This window comes from Pleurodeles waltl, chromosome 4_2 (assembly GCF_031143425.1).
Source record: "Pleurodeles waltl isolate 20211129_DDA chromosome 4_2, aPleWal1.hap1.20221129, whole genome shotgun sequence".
Lineage (NCBI taxonomy): Eukaryota > Metazoa > Chordata > Amphibia > Caudata > Salamandridae > Pleurodeles > Pleurodeles waltl.
This window is the reverse complement of record NC_090443.1, coordinates 11,721,154-11,744,903: the sequence shown is the minus strand read 5'-3', so window position 1 is coordinate 11,744,903 and position 23,750 is coordinate 11,721,154. Positions and strand designations below refer to the sequence as shown.

The following is a 23,750-nucleotide window of genomic DNA, read 5'->3' as shown; positions in this document are numbered from 1 at the left end:
CCAACTCAACCAGTGATCCTTGTGTAGTTCAATTTACACTGCTGTCTCTGGCACCAGGATAAAGCAACGAGTAGATGATTCCCACAACATAAGCACAAAGATTTGCGTCAAGAACATGGCAGCATGATATGCAGCAACAATTTAAAGCCCATGTGGCAACAGTACTGAGTAACTGCATGTGAAGAAAAACCTGGACAAGTTGGGTGCCAAGAAGCCCAAGCATCAGTGCCAGAAGCTACAGTGTGGCTTTTGAGACCTCCATCCCCATGTGGTACTAGGAAGCTGAACAGCACCCTCTGCAGTCACTGTAATCCACGCAAATATAGGCATCTTGTAATGGTTATCGTTGCTATCCATGATCCTAGATGGCTCTCCAGTCACCAACTCAAGAGACAATCTAAGCCTGGTTGAATCTTGTGGGGAATGTTATCTGGTGACTTTACGATTCAGTCCGGGTTCTGTTCTGAAGTTCTTTATAGAACTTGTGGCAATGGAGCTAGACTAGCTAGGGTTAAAGCACTGCAGTTTGCTAAACAGGATACCACATCTGAATGTATTTCCTAAAATAAAACAATGCCAACTTTCATCTGTCAGCTGTACTCCATAAGAACAAGGAGGCCAGAAATGACATTGGGCACCCTGCATGAGCCAGCAGACTACCACTCATAGGGCAGCCCACCGCTAGCCAGGAGGTCCAATCAAACTCCAAGCAGCAGTTCACCGGCAGTGTGAGACTACAGAATGTAGGAGTGGGAGCGGGTGACCCCAACACGACCTGGAACCCACAGAGGTCGACCCACCCTTCCTCTTAGTCCTCTCAGCTTTTTCCTATTCCCAGAGGAAAACTCTCAATGAAGTGAGCAACCATCTGAAAATGGAGTCAGGGAGAGGGGCAACAAAGTTATACCTGCAAAGCCTCCGGTTTTTATATAACTCCAGTGCATATCAAGCCAACCACAACATGAATACCTCACTAACCACCACCATTCCACAGCTTAGAGGTTGCCACAGTGCCCTAATGTCCCCCTCCAGTCATTAGTACTTCCCATGCTGAATATGTAATCCTCTGATATGTGCGCCCAACCAAAGAGTATCCCCAACCTCAAACAATCACCTCCAGTGCTGTTGCTCTATCCACTGGCCAACTGCATCCACAAGAGGCAGCAAAACAGGTCATTCTCCATCGCAATGTGTTTTCCTTCCTTAAGGGGGCAGCTAGAAAATTAAAATATCCTTCACTTTATGCCCACCTCTAAAGCACCGAGTGAGAAAAATAAGTGACACTGACCGCCCTTAGAAGTGTTCGGGAGAGGGTGTTGGGGCTGAGATTTTGTCATCCTAACAACATTATTTTTGTAGGATGGCCATCTGGTGCATAAACAAGCACAACTGTTTGCTACTTTTTTACTGAAATGGCTTCCAGGAGGTCCTGAAGGAGAACTTCTGGGTCCCGGTTACAAGTTGCACAGGAGGAGGAGTAGAAAAGGTGGGAGATGTCTGCAGGCGTCGTGTGAGGGGGTGGAATCCAGAGAAGAAAGGAAGATGTTGCCTGGAAAGGAGAGCATTACCTTATGCGCCTTGGAACAGGGTCGGGTTTGAGCTGGAGACTCAGGCCAGCTACCCTACAGCCCATTCACGAGCTGACATTTCTGAGTGGTAAGATTGCGTGTGGTGTTCCTGCACCCGGGAAATCCAGGTGCGGGAATATTGGCCATTTTATTAATGTGCAGAGCGGAATTCCACATGTGAATTCAGCTCTACATAACTCGTAATCGGGCCTAGAAATAATCCCAAAAATAAAATACTACCAATGTTTTATGGCTAACCTACCCTTACGAGTGTTGGTGCTCCTTTTCTTGCTTTTCCTTCTCTCTATGTATCCCTATTTCTTTCTTCCCTGGTGTTTTCTTATTGTCTCCTTACCCTTTCTTTTTTTCCTATTTATCTTCCCATCACACCACTTGCCTTTCATCCCAGTTTTCATCCTTTCTGTTTCCCTATTTCCATCGCTGTATGTCTTTTGCCCGGTCTCGACCCCCACCTCTTTCTTCTGTTGGACTTTCCTCACAGCTGTGGTTCACGATCTTCCGTTGGAAGAGGGCCCCTAAAGCACTAATTAGACATTCGGTTTGTTCCAGTCAGCTGTGCAGATCCCTTCTCTCCTCGGTAGTGTCCCTTTAGGCGGGAAATGCCCCCCGCAACCCAGCACTGAGCAGCAATCGTATCCCATGTACTGTATTAGACCACAGTATCCCCATTGACTTTGGGCCAGCCACACACAGTCCCTCAGAACTGTGCGCTTAGTTCAGCAGCGCCCTGTCAGTGTCATAGTCATCCAGCATCGTGAGCTTTCCCCAGCAGTGCCAATCAGTACCACAGCGCTCCAGACACTGCTTTCATCAGCAGTGCCTTTTAGCACTATGGTATTCCAGCTCTGTGAGCTTCTCCTAGGAGTTCACCCTCATTATTACTCAGGCAGTGATTTGACACTACAGCAGTGTGAGCTTCTCGAAGCATTTCCATTCAGCACTCTTGTACTCCAGCACTTTGCGCTCTCTCCATCTGTGCCCATCAATGTTATAATACTACAGCAGTGCGAACGTCTTCTAGCAGTTCATACTCGTGACTAAAGTAGCCTAGTGATGCCACCATTCTCTGGCAGTGCCATCTTCTAGCCATGGTCTTCCAGCAGAGTGAATGACCTCCGTCAGCGTCCTTTCAGCGCTGTAGTACTCCAGGAATGTGAGCTTCTTCAGTCATTGCCCTTTCAGTGCTCTAGTACTCCAGCAGTGTGAACTTCCTCTGTCATTGTCTTACCAATGCTGTATTACTTAAGAAGTGTGAGTTTCCTCTGTCATCGTCTTTCCAGTGCTGTAGTACTCCAGGTGTGTGAGCTTCCTCCGTCATTGCTCTTTCAGTGCTGTAGTACTCCAGCAGCGTGAACTTCATCCGTCATTGCCATTTCAGTGCTGTAGTACTCCAGGCATGTGAGCTTCCTTCTTTATTGCTTTGCCAGTGCTGTAGTACTCCAGGTGTGTGGGCTTCCTCTGTCATTGTCTTTCCAGTGCAATATCACTCCAGGAGTGTGAGTTTCCTCCGGCATTGTCTTTCCAGTGCTGTAATACTTCAGGCGTGTGAGCTTGCTCCATCATAACCCTTACAGTTCTGTAATACTCCAGGAGTGTGAGCTTGGTCAGTCAGTATCCTTTCAGTGCTGTAGTACTTCAGGCATGTGAGCTTCCTCCCCCATTGCCCTTCCAGTGCTCTAGTACTCGAGCTGTGTGAGTTTCCTCCATCATTGCCCTTTCAGTGCTGCAGATCTCCAGGCATGTGAGCTTCTTCTGTCATTGCCCTTCCAGTGCTGTAGTCATCCAGCAGTGTGAACTTCATCCATCATAGCCCTTTCAGTGCTGTAGTACTCCAGGCGTGTGAACTTCCTCCGTCATTGCCTTGCTAGTGCTGTAGTGCTCCAGGCGTGTGAGCTTCCTCCGTCATTGTCTTTCCAGTGCTGCAGTACTCCAGGCGTGTGAGCTTGCTCTGTCATTGCCCTTCCAGTGCTGTAGTACTCCAGGAGTGTGAGCTTTCTCCGCCATTGCCCTTCCAGTGATGTAGTACTCCAGGAGTATGAGCTTTCTCCGTCATTGCCCTTCCAGTGCTTTATTACTAAAGGAGTGTGCGCTTCCCCCATCATTGCCCTTCTAGTGCTGTAGTACTCTGAGCGTGTGAGGTTCCTTCTTCATTGCCTTTCCAGGTCAGTAGTACTTCAGTTGTGTGAACTTCCTCCATCGTTGCTTTTCCAGTGCTGAAGTACTCTAGGCGTGTGGGCTTCCTCCTCCCTTACCCTTTCAGTGCTGTAGTACTCTTTGAGTGTGCGCTTCCTCCGTCATTGCCCTTCCAGTATTGTAATCCTCCAGGTGTATGAGCTTCCGCCTTTATCGCCCTTCCAGAGCTGTAATACTCAAGGCGTGTGAGCTTCCTCTGTCATTTCCCTTCCAGTGCTCTATTATTCCAGGACTGTGAACTTCTTCCGTCATTGCCCTTCCAGTGCTGTTGTTCTCCAGGAGTGTGAGCTTCCACTGTCATTGCCCTTTCAGTGTTGAAGTACTCTAGGCGTGTGCGCTTCCTCCATCATTGCCCTTCCAGTGCTTTAGTACTCCAGGAGTGTGAGCTTCCACCCTCATTGCTCTTCCATTGCTGTACTACGTCAGGCTTGTGAGCTTCCTCCTTCTTTGCCCTTTCAGTGCTGTAGTCCTCTAGCACTGTGCTCTTTTTGCAGCTATGTCTGGCAGTGCTATAGTATTCCAGTGATATCAGCTTCCGTCAACAGTGCTAGTCAGTGCCATAGTACTCCATCTGAGGGCTTTCACCAGTAGAGCTGTTTCATTGCTAAAGTACTCTATAAGTGTAAGCTTTCTCTGGCATTGCCCATCAGTGCTAAAGAGTTCCTCCAGCAGTTCTTGCCAGTGATGCAGTTTTGCAGTAGTATAAGTTTATTTCCTCAGTTCCTGTCAGTGCTAGATTGATCTAACAGTGACTGTCAGAGATACATGATTCTAGCAGATGGAACTTCCCTTTATTGACTGTCAGTGCTGCAGCACTGCAGCAATATTAAGTTTGTGAAATACATTTACTAGTCTCTTCTTGTAAGAGGCTGAATTTCTATAAGATGGAATACAAGGATTCGGATTATGCTTCAAGATAGCATTTTATTTTGCTTCAGCAGGTCACCCCAAAGACTGTCAATGACACTCTCTGGCCAAGAGCAACTGACCTCTCCCTCCCCCTTTCAATGTCTTTTATTGCAAAAACCCACTTTAACACACTATACATGCATCATAATTTCCAAACACGTTTAAGCAAACATTTACCGTAACACCGTTGAACCACAAGAACAGGATGTTCAAGCTCAGAAATAACATTTATAAGAACATGGGGCGGTTAGCCCATCTGCAAAGTTTTGAAAGCAATTCTTAGAAACCAGCACATTAGCAAGAAACGAAAATGAACAGGGCTGCTTAAGGCATACAATTTTGCTCGTAGCATAGAACAAATGGAACTGAAAGGTTAGACAAAATGGAGTCCTCACGCCAAGTTAAGAAATCCATTTTCCACAACTTTCTCCAGGAGTTCCCTCTTATTTCTATTGGGCACCAGTAGTGTAAGCCTCCTCTGTAGTATGTCAGTGCTACAGTATATCAGTAGAGTGAGTTTCCTTCATTAGGGCCCTATTGTCAGAATAGTAGCCCATCAGTCTGAGCGTGTTCCAGCAGTGCCCTTTTACTGTTATGGTAGTCCACCAGTGTGTATTTCCTAGACCCACTCTGTACTGCAGGAGTATTGCAGAGAGGGCTTTCTCCAGCAGTGCCAATATAAATAAGTAATCTCACTCGGAAGCCAACTTAGATGCAGAGCACCTACATTCTCAAGCTCTGTAAACAGTATTCAATAACTCACCAGCACAAGAATTGATGGTCCCTTTTTAGTGTCTAGTATGCAAAAGACATCTCGGGATTTTTCAGAAAGTTGACCTAGGAATGCATTCTGGCCGTTTCTTGCCATTGACTTTGTGGTTTGTAACTCTCGCTTTCTTGCTTTCCATTTGCTGGCTTAGGCTCTCCCGGTTCTCTTTGTCACTCCCATGACAAAACCTTATTTGCCAGCATCTTTCAGAGAGCTCCCTTCTATAAGCACACCTGTATATTTGTTCTTATGTTGGCACATTTGCTGTGCATTCAAATACAGAGGTCAAACTCTTCCAGAGACCTCAGTGTGCTCTATGCCATGCTTCTCAAAACCACTGCACTCCACCCAATGTACCCTACACCACTTTACTCAAAACCAATGTAGTCTAGATCAACTACTATGCACCACTTCACTCTATGCCGCTATAGTCTGGTTACAAAGTCGCTGCAGGGATGGACTGGAAGGACAGTCCAGCAGAACCCATGGGGGGGCTCGACCCTAGAGGTCATCAGGCACGTGGGGACACTATAAGTCCACTCCTCCTAGGGTGGTAGGGTGCAGTTGCAGAGGTGTCTTCTGGCATGAGGTCCAGCACTGAAGTTCCTCGCGGTTGCTGGGGGGCCTGCAGAAACACTCTGCAGGCATGGACTGGGGGGTTCAGTCCAGCTCAGCCAACAAGTGGGCTCCGGTCTTACGCGGGATGGGGAGAGACGTAGGGACACCCTTGGTTCTCCTGGTCCGGTTGGACAGGTGCAGAGGTGTACCAGGGTGTTGGGTTTTGCCTCCTGGTCACAAGTAGTTGCAGGGGGGTCTTCAGAAACAGTCAGCAGGCGCAATCAGGAAGTCCACAGTGGGCAAGCACAGGGTGGGCTTCTCTTCTGGAGGGCCTGGGGACCACGCTGGCACCTTGGCCCACTTCAACATGGGCTAGGCACCTTGGGTGCAATGGCAATGTCCGGATTCAGGTTTTTCGTGGTCTGGGTTCTCTCAATTTTTTCTTGGGTGCCTGCGGATGCAGGGGGAGCTCCAAAGAGTTCTTCTTGGTGATTTGCGTAGCACTGGCAGCTCTCCCAGTTTTTTGGAGGCTGCAGTAGCAGGGCAGGTCCATTGCTCCCCGAGGGTCAGGTGCAGCAGGCAGGGTGGTGCCAAGTCAGTTGTGCTCCTCAGTTCTCAGGTTCAGCAGGCTTCTTGTCCACTTCTCCTTTTGTGTCTAGCGAAGATCTGAGGATCTGGTATCAGGGGGTCCCATAAATACTAAATTTTGGGGGCATTAAGGGAAGTGAAGTGTAGTAGCCAATGGGCTATTTACCTTTGGGGTCACTACACCCACTAGATGACCACTTCCTGTGGGAAGTGGGCATCACCCTGTCCAGAGTCCCTCAATTCCACCACACGCAAGATGGCTGAATTTCCTAAGTGGTGTCCACTTCAGGCTGGACACCCTAAGAGTGATCCCAGGCTGCAAGTGTGACACGCCTCCTGCATAGCTAATTTTCCCACCTGTCTAGGTGCCTGGTGGGCCCTGAGGCTGTGGGGTTGGCATCTTCCTCTGTGGAAGTTCAGATCAGCATACCAAAGGCAGTGAGCTTCTTTGAAGCTCCTGCCTTGAAATCCAGATCATCCTGTGGGGAGGGGTAGGTAACACCCCAGCCCGGACAGGCTTTTGTTTCTGACTTCTCGAGAGCAGGGGCTCTCCCGCGGTACATCAGATTCTCGTCTGTTGGTGGTAGGCTGGTCAGAACTGGTCAGTGAGCAGTTGGTAGGCTTTTCATGGGGCATCTCTAAGGTGCCCTCTTGGTGCATGTATTAATAAATACATCACTGGAATCAGTGAGGGTTGAATATGAGATGTTTGATGCCAAACATCCCTAGGTTCAGAGAAGCCAACATGTAGCTGGGGAACTCGTAGTGACCAGTGTCCAACACATGTATTTAAAATGGCTTCCCTGTACACTTACTATGTCCAAGAATTGACAAAGACATACCAGGGGCATATTTGCTCATGCATATGTGCCCTCACTTGTACTATATAATGCACCCTGCCTTAGGGCTGAAGGCCTGCTGTAGAGGTGACTTGCAGATATTACAAGCTGTTTTTTAGGGGAAATGGCACACAAGTGTGTGCTATGTCATGTTTTCAGTTTTGGGAGCACCTTGTCATGAAACCTGCAATGGCAGTCTGCATAAGGTTGGTGATGGATCTCACAGAGTGTCACAAGTTGTGCTGTAGCTCTGAGGGGACCCTCTTCAGTACCCATACCCTATGTACCAGGGGTACCATTGATTAGAGACTTACAGGGGGACTGAAGGGCCTGGTCACTTTGAGATGAAGTGACCAGGTGTCTTGTTTTAGGGAAGGAACACTGGCACTGGGGACCTGGTTAGCAGGAACCCAGTGCACTTCAGTCAAAGTTGCACCTAAAAAAACAGGCAAAAAGTGTGTGTGGGGTACTGCAACCAGAACCTAGCTCCCTACATTTACTCTGCAAAACCTTATGCCACTGCTCTCTACGCCAGTCTACATCACTGCAGTCTACGCCACTCTGTTCTACTCTGCGTCACTGTACTGTATGTCACTAGGTACAGCACTCTGCAATGCTCTACGCCACTGCATCAATGCACTCTACGCTAATAAACTGCACTCTAAGACACTGTACTCTGCAAGACTGCACTCTCCGCCAGTAAACTCTATGCCACTGCACGCTACTCTACACAATTGCACTCTACATCACTCTATTTTACTCTCCACCTCTGTAATGTATGCCACTGCTCTCCTCAGCACTCTACTCTGCAGCACTCTACACCACTCCACATTATGCAGTTACAAAATAGTCAGTAAATCTTATTTATTGTGAAAATCAAATGCACTCTACACCACTGCACTCTAAGACACTCTACTCTGTAAGACTGCACTCTCTGCTACTGAACTCTATGAAACTCTGCACCCCTATTCTTTATACCACTGCACTCAGCTCTGCACCACTCATCTCTATGCCGATGCATTCAATGCCACCACACTCTACACCACTCTAATCTACTCTGCACCACTGCAATCCATGCCACTGCACTCTATGCCAATGCACAGTACGCCACCCTTTTCTACACCTCTTAATTTTACCCTGCACCACTCTACTGTACCCTCCACCACTTCACTCAACTCTGAAACAATCGATTCTTGGCCACTGCACTCTAGGCCACTCTACTCCACCTTGTGCCACTCCACTCTACGCCTTTACATTCTACACCACTGCAATCTATGCTGCAACATTCCACTCTACTCTGCACCACTCTACTCTATGCCTCTGCACTCTATGCCAATGCACTCTACACCAGTTTACTCAAAACCAATGCACTCTGTGCAACTGCACTCTCTGCCAATCTGCTCTGCATCACTGTACTTTATGACTCTTCACACTAGGCCACTCTACAACACTTTACTCCACTCTGTGCCACTCTACAACACTACTCCAGTCTACAACACAACTCCCTCTACGCCACTCCATCCCACTTTACCCCCACTCTATTCTATGACACACTACTCCACTCTACTACTCCACTCTGTGCCACTCTACGACTATGCCATTCCACTCTACTACACTCTATGTGTCTCCATAACAATCTAATCTTCTCTACACCACCCTACTCTACTGTATGCAACACCCTCAACGCCTCTCCACTGTGCTCTATACCACTCAACAACTCTACTCCAACCAGCTTTACAATGCTCTACACCCTGCCACTATACTCCCTCCACAACACTATGCTACTCCACTCCATGACAATCCACCTCACTTCACTCAACTCTACACTACTCCACAACTCTCTATGCTACTCCATAATACCTCCACTCCACTCCACTCCACTCCACTCCACTCCACTCCACTCTCATTTACTCCACTAACGTTTAGCCATGCTAAAAAGCTGCCAAGCTTGTGTACAACATGACTAAAACATGTTGGCAAAGCCAAAAGCTCTTGCGTAGGTGAGACCCATTGGTTTTGCCAATGCTTGTTTGGGTCTGGCTTTACGGTGCAGTTGTTCTAGACGTTATGCCACCACCATATAAAGAGCTTCAAGAAGCAGTACTGAGAGAGGGTCTTGGGCTCATTCTTTGAGTGGCTCTCCCTCACTACACGTTTTGGTTAATCAGGGTGTATCTGCTTATACTGAAATATAGTGTTCGTACTGCACTTTTTGACTTTTGGGAAAGCTTATGTTCCAAACAATTGGCCTAAATTGGTTACAATTACAAGCCAAATAATGTTGCTGATCTGTATATTATGAAATGTTACAACAAATGCAGTAGGCCTCACTTAATGTAAAATACATGTTGTTACTCTGTGCTAAAGCCCATAGACACTTCTTTACATGGAATCTCAGTTTACTGTATTAGGCAGGTGTTTTGATGTTGGTTACCCCACCGACAAACCCTCGGGTCGAAGATTTACACCGTCATTATCTTTGTTAACCTATCTTGCTTTCCCAAAGATCATGGTGTACACAACTATTATTGTAGGAATTAATGCCTTAAGGATGCCTTGTGGGAGCCCTTATGTGCAGTAGTTTGTCAGGGATGGATATAGTGACCAGCCAATTATAAGGTCTGTAGGCCTGATGGGTTCATTGTCATAGGGCTGATCTGTTTAATATGAAAAATTGTGATGGCAGAAGTAATGACTTGTTCATTGTGAAAAACACTTGTGAAAGCCAATAGGCCTTTAAGGATGGGCCGTTATTAACACTTGTAAAAGGCTATAGACAGTTATTTTGTTACATGGAATCTCACAGATTACGGTAGTAGGCAAGGGTTTTGGTTACCTGACAAACCCTGGAGGTCAAAGATTTACATGGTGATAGTCCCAATTAGCCCCTCTTAAGTGGTTGTATCTTTTTGTGAACTGTAATTGTGTACTTATTTGTAATTTTACAACTGCATGCCTAGCAGTTTTCCTGTGTGAACCTTTACGCTCAATATAGTAGACCTATATTGGTTAGGATGGCAAGTCAATGATAATCCCCATATACCTGTTAGAGTCTCTGGGAAAACCTATACCATATATCTAATCTGTCTATTTTGAAGTTACAAAATAGTAAGTCTTACTTATTTATTGTGAAAATCATATATCAAAGCATTAGGCTCTTAAGGGTGGATAATTATTAAACTAAGTCAAAGGATGGAGACAAATGTTCTGTTTCATGGAATATATTAAATTACCACATCTGTGTCTTTTCAGGTCGAAATGACAGTTACAGGTTTGTGTCAAGCTCTTGTAATAAAATAAATATTAAGAAATCTGTGAACATACACAGAGGGGCTTTGGATTAGCCCTCTTCATATACTGGCCTTTCCAAACGTCAGTTACATTCCGCTTGTGTCCGTGATAGCACATATTATTGGGCAATGGGTCAATTTACTTCCGGAAGTAGCTCTGTTGCTCTGTGAGTGGTGGTATTTGCTTGATCATGGGTATGCAGCCACCTGAAAATGAGTGCGCTTCTGTGCCAGAGCTGGTGTGGCGGCACTTTAGGTTTCCATTTTCTCTTTTCACAGGCCCCTTTTCATTTTTCATTTTTATTGATAATTATTTTTTTAGAGCAACTATCATCTCCTAAATCAATGTGACCAATCTGGTCGCTTGCTGCTCATTTATTTTATAATGAGTATCATCCCTCAGGACCATTATTACTTCTTACCTGGGCACCTATTCTCGTATGTTATTGTCCATGGTGTCTATTATTAGGAGGAGGGGAACAAGAGGGGTAGGTCGTCCAAAGGTTGCTTCTTCCTAGTTAAGCACTACATAATTAAAACAGGCAATCGGAACTAGAGAGTACCTTGAGAAATAATAAACATTTTTAATATATACCCACTTTTCTAATGTGTGGATTTCCTAAAAATTGAAAGCAAACTCACTGAACTCACCAATCTAAATACTTCATCACCATGCTTCATGATTAGGTAGTCCATTAGGTACTATTGTTTTATCTTCTATGATGGCCTAGACCTAATGAAGCAAAATGTCGCCTACCGTTGATTGGAAGAAGATAAAAAACAAAAAGATATGCTATGCATAACGCAATTGTAAGAGGCCCGCTGACTGGTATATGTAAATTTTACTCATTTTTATTGCAAGCATATGTTTAGGAAATTTAGGTGGTTGGCTTTTTCTACTTTCTCATTTTCTTTTTCAATCTTGCTTATGCTTATTGAGTTTAATGGGTGTTTTATCATGGATGGGTGAGTGGAACAATGCAAGAATAAATAAGTGGGTGGAGTGAGTGAAAGATTGCATGCATGATGACAATTTTGGGTGCCTAAACTCTTCAATGATTCAAGATGCACTTTCAGTATAAGCCACAACTATTGCCAATGTTAAGATTTTCTCTCGTTAGCTGTTGGACAGTTGAAACCAGGACTAAAAGATACTCCTTTATTCTCTTTAAGAAACTGTGGAACAAGCACGATTAATTAAAATACTGTGCTTGGCGGTCCTTGCATGGGCCTTTCATTTTATGTTTTGCCTTTTTAAACATTCAAAAAAAAAAAAACGTGGTTCCCCCTAGGATCTTAGGGCCAGATGTACAATGCCATTTTGCATTTCTTAACGGTCCGAATCGCTATTTCAGGCCATTAAAAAATGCAAAATTGGCTTTTCTGGTGTACAAAGCCCTTTAAGGAATCACAAATTGCGATTTCTACCCTGTAGAAATCGCAATTTGCGATCCCCTCAATAGTAAATCGCAAATAGGGATTACCTATTTGTGATTCCTATTCAGATGTACAAAGCATTTCCTAAATGCAAATTGAGCATTTAGGAAATGCAATTACCATTGACTACAAGACGATGGTAACCATGCCTAATTAAAAAAATAAAAGCACCCGTAGATGTTTTTTTTCTTTTAAAGTGCAATAGAGCACACACATGCCCCTAAGGCATATGTGTGCTCTACATGTGCACCACTATTTTTGGGGTGCACCAAGGGGGGCCTTTTGCCCATAGCCATCCTTGGTTTTGCATTTTGTAAATAGCGATTCTCTAATAGGAAATCGCTACTTGGGAAAAGCAAAACCAGACCATTGTCTCAAAAGGCATGATATTTCCTATTTGCGATTTCCTAATAGCGATTCAGAAATCACTATCTTTGGACATAGCATTTTGCATTTCCTAAATAGCGATTTCTATGAAGTTGCTATTTAAGAATGAAATGCAAAATTGCATTTTAGTACATCTGGCCCTTAGAAACTAGGAGGGGAGGAGAGTAAACGGCGTGGGAGAAATGAGTGACAAAGGTTAGATGCATGGAAAGTTATCAAAAAGACTCATTCTCCCTTAAGCCTTACTGAAAACGGCTGCAGTATGGCGTGGCCACAAAAGTGCACAAGATAAGAACAAATGGTCTAAAAAAAAAAAAAAAAAAAAAAAAATGCCTTTGTTGAGTTTTGAACTACAAAAAAAAAAAGGTGGTCCTTTATGATCGACCTGCAAAACGTGCCTGAAAGTTGTGCACTCGCTAGTTTGCATTTGGGCGAGGGACACTAATTAGCACACCTGAATCCAAGTGTGACACGCTAGAACGGGGAATAATACACGGATGTCCCAGGGTCCTTCCCGTTCCGACGTGCACAGGCAGCGCATGTGAACCATTTGCTCTTGAACCTGGCTGTAGGCTTTACCTGCTGTAACTTAGGGGCGCAAACTGTAAGGTGGTGCTTTGAAAAATCTTGCAAGAGAACTGAATGGCAAATATCTACTTGAAGCTTGAGATTTTCTAAATATTAATTATGTGACTAAAGTACCACTATTTGATCCCCCAACATGCTGCAACCCTCTCTCTCAAATCAAGAGGCCACCATGGCTCTTACTTAGCGAATTTCTTTCCCTAATAAGGGGCCCTGCAACTTTTCCCATTAATGATCGGAACGTTTCTGGCATGTCCTTGGCACCGAATTGCCTGCCTCCTTCATTGAGTGGCACAGACTTCAAAAACTACAGTTTCGAAAAAGAACTTAAGGCCACATACAAACTGTTTTTATTTCCTTTATCAACAATACTAATATACATAATAAACAAAGCATGGAAGATGATGTGAGTTTCCAGATTCTACCTTCGTGGCCCTGGGTCCCCATATCCATCTATGGGCCCGAGGGTGTCAAGTGGCATAATTCACAAAGTTGTCAGCCAACAAGATGGTGATTTCTACGGGAGCACTCTTTCCTATGAATGACAATTTTCATTCTGTGGCTTTGGGGCAATTCAGATGGAAAAGTCAGGCTTTTTAGATGTTGCAATAATGTACTGATTCAATAGTATTTACTATTAGACAACACAGGGTTCAGCATTACTTCCTGAACATGCCGAAAATTCAGCATTTTAGAAAGCAATTTCCCAAAACGTCATCATAGGGCAGAAGTGTATAATCCCATCAAGTGAAAGTCAGTTCTCAGAGCACCCAGATATTGATGCTGCCACGCTAAAAAATGTAAATCTATTGTGTTAGCTACCATATTGGTTATTTGGCTAGCAATTTCCAACAAAAGGAGTACATATTATCACTTATATATATATATATATATACACACACACACACACACACACACACACACACACACACACACACACACACACACACTATCTTGCTAGGAAAACCGTCTGTACAACCCAACACCTTTTAATTAAAGCAATTTAGATTAATATAAAACAGCAATTATTTTCTAATTTAGATTATTGTTTGTACTCTACATTGCTCAATATTTACACTAATTAAGCTCTCCATCCTAACATCTTTCAAAACTGTCCCAAAGAAAACAGCCTGGCGTTTTCTAACCGGTTAGTAAAGACCTATGTTTTTTTTGTGCATTATATCCCGAGGACCATAAAATATTTACGAGATATTTCAGTACTGAGCATTTCTCCATATTTTATTGATGTAACTGAATATACACTTTTCCTGTAGGCATTATGTGGCCTGGTGGGCGAGTGGAACTAATTCAGTAATTACAATTTTTCCAAAATTGGTTGCCACATACAATTGGTTTTACATTCTGCCAGATTTAATAATCAAAACACGTTTCAATCTATCTCGTTCATATTTTTTTTTTTTAACCAAATTGGCTGTCCTCTGTTTTTTTCAAGTTCCTGAGAGGAGGGCAGGAAGTGCAGTCTGCACATAAGTTAGAGCATCGAAAATCAAAAGCAATAAGTTGATATTTTACATCAGCCAGAAACCGCTACTATAATGGGTTTTCAGACTGAACTTCCTTTCCTGATCTGATGCCACTTCCAGTTCAGATGTTTGGGGAATTCAGATAATGCACAACAGGTTAAATGAAAAAAGCACCTGAAATAAATGTAAAATATAAAAAGAATGCAGAGATCTAACAAAGAGCAAACATTAATAGTATAAAACAATCGATCTTTCTATATTGAAAAAGGGCGTCTCCTTTATGAGAAGGGTCAAAGTATCTGACAATTGTTCATGTATTAAAATACTTGAGGAATAAAATAAATTAACAGAGTTTGCATTCCTAAATAGGGCATAGGTAACACACTGCCTTTCAACCAACATATCAGAGGAAACGTTCCAGCTCACTTAGATGTCAAACCCATGCCGCATCTTTTCCTTTGAAATGATGCATTTGTTCTTTTATACATTTTCAAAATATTCCGGCTTTGACGGGGCTCGAATCCGCCCCCTCCCCCGGCACTATTACCAGTGTGCTCTAAACATATGAGCAACTCTGTATGTGTTAATGGCAGAGGGGACCAACAAGACGCCAGACAGAGGAACTGTTGGTGAACTTTATTCATTTAGACATTTTTCCAGCCAGGAGAGGAAGAACAAGTACCTACATCGGAACACATTAAAAATGGTGGAGTGATGCTCGGTCATACCCCAACTACCCTTTGGGAGAGGGATACATCACATTTACTCAACATGGGTTTTTGAGATACACAGATAGCTTCGTTGGTGGCCCTACTCTTCTCTTCAAGTGAAGAATTTCCTTTTATGGAAAGTACATTGAATGCCAAGAGGCTAATGTCTCATTCAAGGTAAAGGAAATAGATGACAGTGGGGAGACCGTGCCACGCTGCCATGAGGTGTTCCCTGTTGCAGGCTTAAGTACTTTTGTATCTGTAGGTGGGAAGCAAGAGGTTTTAGAATGAGCAGATATGATATCTGAAAGTCCATGGCTCAACTTAAGGTCACAGTGGGACAAAAAGGGTCTGATCTGGGCTCATCCTTGCCCTCATGTGACACGCAGGCAAAACACCAGGCCATTGCGAAACAAATGATCTACCTTTTTGGAAATAAGCTAACCGAGGGCATTGAAAACTGGCATCTCTTGCCAAGAGGATAGTCCATACTTTATCTGTTCCCATAAAAGTAAGAGGAATGGCGCATTCTAAACTGTTTTCAGAAGAGAGGACATTAGGACTCTGCATTAATGAGGAGACTATTTCAGTTCAAATGGGGCAGACTGGTCTACAGCATCCTTAAAACAAGCAATGTGGGAAGACAGAAGAGGCTACAATTCGGTCAGCTAAAAAGATATTCACAGCTCCGGAACTCATCATGAAGAAAAAGATGACGGCTCTGTTCTTGAAAGAATGTCCACTCAGCTTGGTCCTACAGGGGACAAGAGGGGGCTATGCCTGTGCACTGGGATTCCGTTCGAGTGCACAAATCAGTGACTTCTGAAAGGAGGTTTTCACATTTTCTAGGGTTATGTTTTGTAATAAAAATTACTACTGCCTAGAGTTCCAATCAGTAAGTGTCTGTGTGTGCTTTTAATAAGGTAAGCTCTACTTTATAACTCTTTTGAAAAAGGTTTAAGCCTTGGGGTGATTTATGGAAATAGAAGAGACTAACAATCACACTCATAGAACTGTCCAATATTTACCAACGTTGGTTTCCATTGTTTTCACCATTGAGTATTGGCTTCTCTATAAATGGAAAGATCCAAATGCTGAGAGAGTTTGGTATCTTAATGGTGAGCAATTCAACCAATGGGAGAGTGTATAAGTTAATATAACACACTTATGGGTCAGGGAGGAGAAATCAAAATATGATGTACCCTGCAAAACTTCGCTGGGCTTTGCTTGCTTGATCCAATAGCTTCTCTCCCTGAATAACAAACGGATGTTATTTTTCCCAAGTATGAAACATTACCGTTACAGGTATTCTTTTTAAGCACTTGATAAAAAGAAAGGGTTATCCAGAAGTTAATGAGCATGACTAGAGCTAGACTGGTGCTTTGCCAACTTTAGAATCTACCATAGTAGGTTGGTTCATCTAGCTGCTGGAAAGTTTCCCAAAGCAAGGATTGTCGATCAACATAGCATGTGGAAAAAGCGGGACCTAAGACTACTCAGACTGATTGAGTCTACCAGCAGTTTTTGGTGGTAGCAGTGGAACAAGATGGGGAAGTTAAAGGAAATCTAGCTGATGGAAGAGTCTACTAAATGTCAGAGATGTATGGCGTACATACCACACAGATATGATGTGCATATAATAATGAGCAGAGCATTTACAAAAGGAGTGTCTAGCGTATACTCAGAACTGCCAGCTTTTTACCTAAAATCAATTTACAATCTGGATCTGAATTAAAAAAAATTGTTATAGTCCGTAATTCTCCTGAAACATCTGCTACATCTGACGTTCCTGTTGCTCATTTACACCTTGAGTGCTCCACAGCAGACCAGACAATGCACTGAAATTCAATTACATACACTGAAACATAAATAAAATAACGGAAATATCTAAGAATATAGTAAGATTCATCTTCCAAAGTCTAATCCAGTCTCAGTACCACTGTAACAGAAGGTCCCTCTGCAATAAACTGGCTGTTCTCATGCACAGGACAATCACTGCACATCATTGAGTTTCTTGTTGTTATCGATTGGGAGGACATGACATGAAACAAGAAAAAGGAGGGCCAGTAAGATTGCAACCAACCCTACCATGCGTGGGATCTAGGACCAGGTTTAATACACAGACTATAAGGAGGTGGACTCTACTAGTGCTAACAGCGGTGGCAAGCTTTGGGCACCTAGGAGTTAGGTCTCCACACCCATCAGTACCAATAGGCAAAGACTCTGGCTCCTACATCGAGGCATCATGAGACCCTGGGATCAGGCAACCTAAGCACCCTTCAAGACGGTACCTTCCCCCGGGAACCATTCAAGCACCCTCATATGTAAGTGCAAAACTACTTATACAAAAACTGTCACTCCTGCCCTTGTGTGTAGGAGGTTGAAGAACAGCACACAACAGTACATGCCAAAAACAGCCTAAATAAAAAACTCTCCCCTGTCCCAAACCCAATGATCAGTGCTTTTCTGTCGCGATCCTTTGGAACCCTTCTGGGTAGACACCATACCATTTAGCCCATGAAATGTGTCCAGAATGGCAGGCTACTTAAAGGCAGAACAACTGGGTGGAGGACGTGGGCCTGTGACAAAGGCAACCTGCTGCCAGTTCGTGCAAGGACATCTTGGTGCATATGTGAAAAGTGCTGCATTACCTGTACTATTTGAGAATTGGATTATCACTAAACTAACTGTGTGTGTGGTACTGAATTTCTATAATCCGAGGGCCACCCAAAAAAAAAAAAAAAAAAAAAAAAAAAAAAAGATGCATAGCCTAGGAATAGGCCTAGGATGACACCAATATCCCTGTAGAAAAAGAACAAATTTAGAAATGTGCATCATATACAAAGATTTTTCAAAATTGACAGTTTGTATGTATAATCCACGCTGTAGAAGAGAAGTTTCCCCACTGGCTCCAGACTGTGCCACATCAGTTTGTTCGTAGTTGGTAATCTAGAAGAGGAAAACAAGGCAGTCTGGGTTAGCCAAAACATTGTTTAGTGAACCAACCCCAGGGCACAATGTACTACACTCCGTGAGTACGGAAGATGCCATTCATCATAGAGCATCGATCAGAGCAAGGCCTGTCTGCATCAGAATAATGTGGACGAACAGTCCAGATTGCCATGGGAAACGAGCATTAGCAAAGCCAATAGGTCTTGTCTATGCAACGCTATTGGCTTTTCCAATGTGTTTTCGCCATGCTGTACATCAGTGTGGCTTTGGTTTCACATGGCTAAATGTTAGTGGAGGGTTGTGGAGTTTCAGAGTGGAGTGGAATGGTGTGGAGCAGGTTAGAGTAGGGTGGGGTGGCGTGGCGTGGGAAGGGGTGGCGCAGACGGGCATAGAGCACAGTGTTATAGAGTGGGCGGCGTGGAGTGTTTGGTCGGAAAGGGGGGTAAACTGTCAGAGTGGAGCCTAAAGTGGCTTAGAGTGGAATGGAGTTTCATTGAGGGGAGTAGATTGGAGTATTGTATAGTGGAGTGGCATAGAGTGTCAAAGTGTCATGAAGGAGCCTAGAGTGGAGTGAAGTAGAGTAGAGTGTTGTAGAGTGGAGAAAAGTGTTGTAGGGTGGAGAAAAGTCACACAGAATGGAGTGGCACAGAGTGGAGTACAGGAGTGGGGTACAGACAGAGTGGGGTAGACTGGAGTACTGTGGTAGTGTGGAGAGGAGTACAGTCATGGAAAGGAGAACAGTTGTAGAGTGGAGTGGCATAAAGTGTCAGGGCATATGGTGGAGTAGAGTGATGCGAGGTAAAGTGTCAGAGTGGCACAGAGTGGCTTGAAGTGTCGTAGAGTATCATATAGTGGAGTGTCAGAGCGGAGTAGAGTGGCCTAGAAGGGCATAGAGAGGAGTGGAGCAACAAGTTGTAGAGTCAAGTGGAGTGGAGTATCGTAGGGTAAAGTGGTGTAGGGTGGAATAAAGAGTCTAGTAGAGTGTATAGTGAAGTGGCATAGAGTGGAGTAGAGAACAGTGCTGAGTAGAGTGGTGTGGCCTTGATTGAAGTTGTGTGGATTGGCATAGATTGGAATGGTGTAGAGTGGTCTGGCATAGAGTGGAGTAGAGGGGAGTGGAGTAGAGGGGAGTGGAGCAGAGTAGAGTGGAGTGACATAGAGGAGAGTAGAGGGGAGTAGAGTGGCAAAGAGTAGAGTGGCACAGAATGCATGTTGCAGTAGTGCACTACCATTATAGACAACACATTTTCAATTGAGATGACCATTATACAAACAGCTTTACTGATAAAACCATAACTTGTACAAATGATAATGTGTGGAAATGGCATCACCTAGTGTATTGATTTATTTTGACCATAATAAAATACTTGTTTCCACCACACTTCAGAATTACAAAAAATGTGCCTCATTGGTGCTTTGCTAATCCTGGTATATTCTGAAATATTTGCACAGTACTTTTACAGATAATTACATTTTATTACATACTAGGGAAACGCCTTTCCTTTCATACTCCCAGACTGTCAGATAAATCCTCTCACTTTGAAGTCAGAGAACAGACAAAAAATTTAAACACCAAGCTCCCTCGGAAGATAGAGCCTGACTTTTGAGTTCTGTCTTTGAATGCACAACACATGTGACAAGATAAGAACAACATCTAAAGGTCTGTTTACATAAAGTGAGCAAGAATACAGTAAACAGGCTTTGCTCCACAGGAGGGACAAAAAGATGCTGGGCAGCCTAAAACAAATAAAGCCATCAAGTAGTAAGCAAGCAAATGTGAGTAACAAACTACAAAGCCAATGGTAAGCAATGGGTGGAATGCATTCCTAGGTCACCTTACAGGCTGTCCCTAAAAAGTCTTTAGAAATTAGACAGCTGTGTTGCCTGGTAGGCATGACCTAAAGAAACTGACTGTATTAAGGACTTCCAACTGCACTCATGCACAGTGGCTATATTATGTGAGCTATGTACAGGGCTGGACTAGGAGCCAACCAAAAACAGGAGTCAAAAGCAGCCCTGGCAAAAATGTTCAAACCAGCCCCACCACCTCCCTCCTCCCTCCTCTCTCCTCTCTAATTTCTCATTCTTTCTCCTTTTGTATTTTCTCCTCTGTTTTCTCTGTCTCTTCTAAAACACCCACTGTGCCAGCTGCAACTAACCTGTGGGAGCTGGAAAAGTAGCAAAGATGCAAGCATCAGCTCTCTGTCTCCATAACCCGGCTTAAGCCGATCGGGAAAATGCCAGATGGAGAAAATGGTAGCCCAGTGCTGGCTATGCATAGTGACCATACTTCAGGAACCAACTCAATTCACTGTAGTCCTGTTTGAAGGAGCATGTTCACGTGCAGCAGCTATGTTGAACACAAAGCTCATGCACAGTAGCCACACTTTTTTAAAACATGCCTATCCATACCAACCATGCTTCCAAAAACAATCTGATGCACAAGACCCATGTTTTAAAACCAAGCTGATATTCAGCAGCCATGTTTTAAAAAACCATGCCATGACACAGTGACTGTCTTAAGAACCAAGCCAATGCACAAGAGTCATGTTTGAAGAAACATGATCATACAAATGGCCATGAATAAAGAGCTCCTGCCCCCTATGTACAGGAGCCTGTTGCAAGACATATTTTGGGTTTATCAAGAATTCTTACGGGCATGGATTCTACCAATTGGTTGGGTTTCCTATTACACTGATTTGATTACTTCTTATTCTTGTCCCAGCTTGTCATCTTTGGTTTGTCCTCACACAGGGCATCGCTTAGGTGTGTTCACTGCTTGCTTTGCAAGCACTACTTCTTAGGTTGCAGCTGTGTGGTTTGCTTAAGACATCTTAGGAACTTTCATAAATTTGACCCAGGAATGCATTCTGTTCTGTGATTACCATTGGCTCTGTGGTTTTTTAACTCACACTTTCTAGCTTTCCATTTGCTGGCTTCATTAGCAGTCGTAGCTCGCAGTGCTAAAAAAAGGGGCAGGTTGGGTGTGGTGCAACGGTGAGGGGAAAGGGCCGAGGGGAAAGGGGGCAGGGGTAGGGGGAGCTAGTACAATAAATAACTTTTTTTTTTTTAATAAAAAAAAAACAAAAAAAAAAAAAAAAAAAAACTTACCTGATCTGTCGACCCCAACGCTCTTCTTTCAGGCGTTGCAGCAGGCACAGGCTCCCAGCCTGCCCTGCGCCAATCCTGAAGCTGCTCAAAGCAGCATTGGCTGGGAGCACCCAGCCAGTGCGCTCCAAGGCAGTCTGGAAGCCTGTGCAGGCTCTCTCTGGAGACAGCCTACTACGCATGTGTATTTGGCCGGCCCAAGACGGCCAGCCAAACACACATGCGCTCTGAAGGGGAGTGTTGATCACTCCCCCCTCAGTGCACGTCACCCCTGTTGTCCCACCCATTTAAGAACGAAAGGATAATAAACATAGTTTATTATCCTTTCAATCAATCAATCAATCAAATACTTGTAAAGCACGGCTATTCACCCGTTATGGTCACAAGGCGTGGGGGTTTTCCAGACATTTCTCTCATGTACCTCTCGTCCCATGCACTCCATGTTGCTCTCTGTTGCTCATGTGCTTTTCCCCACCCTCTCCATCTTGCACTCGATGTGGTGTTGTTGCTCAGTTTCTTTCTCAACAGTGTGATTCTACCTTGCTGTAGGAAAGTAGCCTCTTTCTAGCTTGGTTGCCCCCACTTTTGGCCTGTTTGTGTGTTTGGCTGTGTTCACTGGGATCCTGCTAACCAGGACCCCAGTGACTATACCCTCTCCTCTAAATCTGGTTGCTGGTAACTTTTTATCCCCACAATTGGCATACTGGTGCCCCCATGTAAGCCCCTAATATATGGTACCTAGGTACCCAGGACTTTAGGGTTCCAGGGGATCCCTATGAGCTACAGCAGTTATTCTGCCACCAATAGGGTGCCATGCAAAGGGTTCTGCAGGCCTGCCATTGCAGTCTGCGTGAACCGGGTGCACGCGCCCAGTTTCACTACAAGTCACTGTAAGTCACCCCTATGGTAGGCCCTCTAAGCCCAGAGGGCAGGGTGCAGATACCTGTGTGTGAGGGCACCCCTGCACTAGCCAAGGTTGGCAGGGATCTCTGGGAGCATCCGAGTGGCTAGGCCAGGCAAGGTGATGTCGGAGACACCCTCTGATAGGTAGTTACCTGATTAGGTGACCAAGCCCACTCTTTGGGCTATGTAAGGTCTTCCTCTGGGGTGGATCCTCAGATTCAGCTTGCAAGACTCCAGCAGGACTCCTCTGCTTTGACTTCTGGCCTAAGGAACCACGATCGGACCCTCCAGGAGCCTACAAGTTGCATACTCATGAGATAGACTCTTCTGCAACATTGTAGCTGGAACTCCTGCCAGCTTTGCAACATTTCCCCTGCTGTGCATCCTTAGAAGACTGCAACTCTTCAGTCTGCATAAGAAGAAGGAATCTCCCTTGGGATGAAGGCATCACTCCCCTGTAACTACAGGTACCTGGCTGCATCGATGACCGGCTGCGTGGATCTCCCCTCATCCAGAGTGGCGTGGGTCCTGCATCACGGGTGGTGTTCCGGAGAGTCTCCCTTGGTACTCTCAACTAGCTGTCGCACTTTGGTGGTGGTAAGTCCTTTCCACTCCACGCAAGACAGTACCCCCATGCACCACATCCTTTGCAGCTGCCAAGGCTTGTTGCTTCACCTCCAAGGGGAACTTCAGGCTGTCGCGTAGGCTCTCATTATTCTAATGAGACTACTGGATTTTGAGCGGCAGAATCACCTGCGGTGTGGGAGACTGAGTCTTACCCACTGCAGGTGACACCTGTCGCTCCAATCTGGGTTTTGCTCCAGCCAACTAGCAGTCCCTCATCCCTGCCCAAGGGCAGGGATGACTGGGCAGCCGAGCACATGACATAATTGATTTCTCAGGGAAGCCGTGGTCACTCAGGTCTCATCCGTTTCTCTCAGTTACCTTAGTCTCATATATTAAATGACAAACAGAGGCAGTATATGTTTCAATTATGATTTTAATAAAATGACTGCATCTTAGATAGCAAAGCATGAGCTGCAATAACCAGGAAGACACAGCATGATAGCATTAAAATTGTGACAAAGAGTGAAGCATAGAAATAACGCTATCATATTTTCACCACGGTCAATAGACTAACTCCTACCTAGGCTATGATAGAGCACAGCATGTTAAGCTCGAATTCTGCCCTTCAGGTTCCCCTGGGAAGACATCATCCCCCATACCTGAGCAAAGGCCTGTGGTCTGCCTTAGCATCTGTAGCGAAGCATTCAGCAATCAGCATACAGTTGTGGTTCTCTGGCTGGAATCTTCCTCTAACATGTAAGGGACAAGGAAGTGTTTTTATAACAACACAGCTGATGTTCTGAGAAAATGTCCCTACGTAAGGATATGTGTTTTCTACGAATGTCGGAGACTAAACTTATACCACATTCATCGGCAATGTAC

General features: G+C 44.5%; 1 protein-coding gene across 1 annotated transcript in view; it reads right to left on the bottom strand.

Annotated features, from left to right (window-relative positions):
• Positions 1 to 14,362: 14,362 nt before the first annotated feature.
• AP1M2 (adaptor related protein complex 1 subunit mu 2) overlaps positions 14,363 to 23,750 on the bottom strand; it is an 80,225-nt gene continuing 70,837 nt past the window's right edge. The window contains exon 12 of the mRNA XM_069230395.1: positions 14,363 to 18,287. Coding sequence (XP_069086496.1) covers positions 18,265 to 18,287 — 23 coding nt within the window. The 3' untranslated portion in view covers positions 14,363 to 18,264. The remainder of the gene's footprint in view (positions 18,288 to 23,750) is intronic.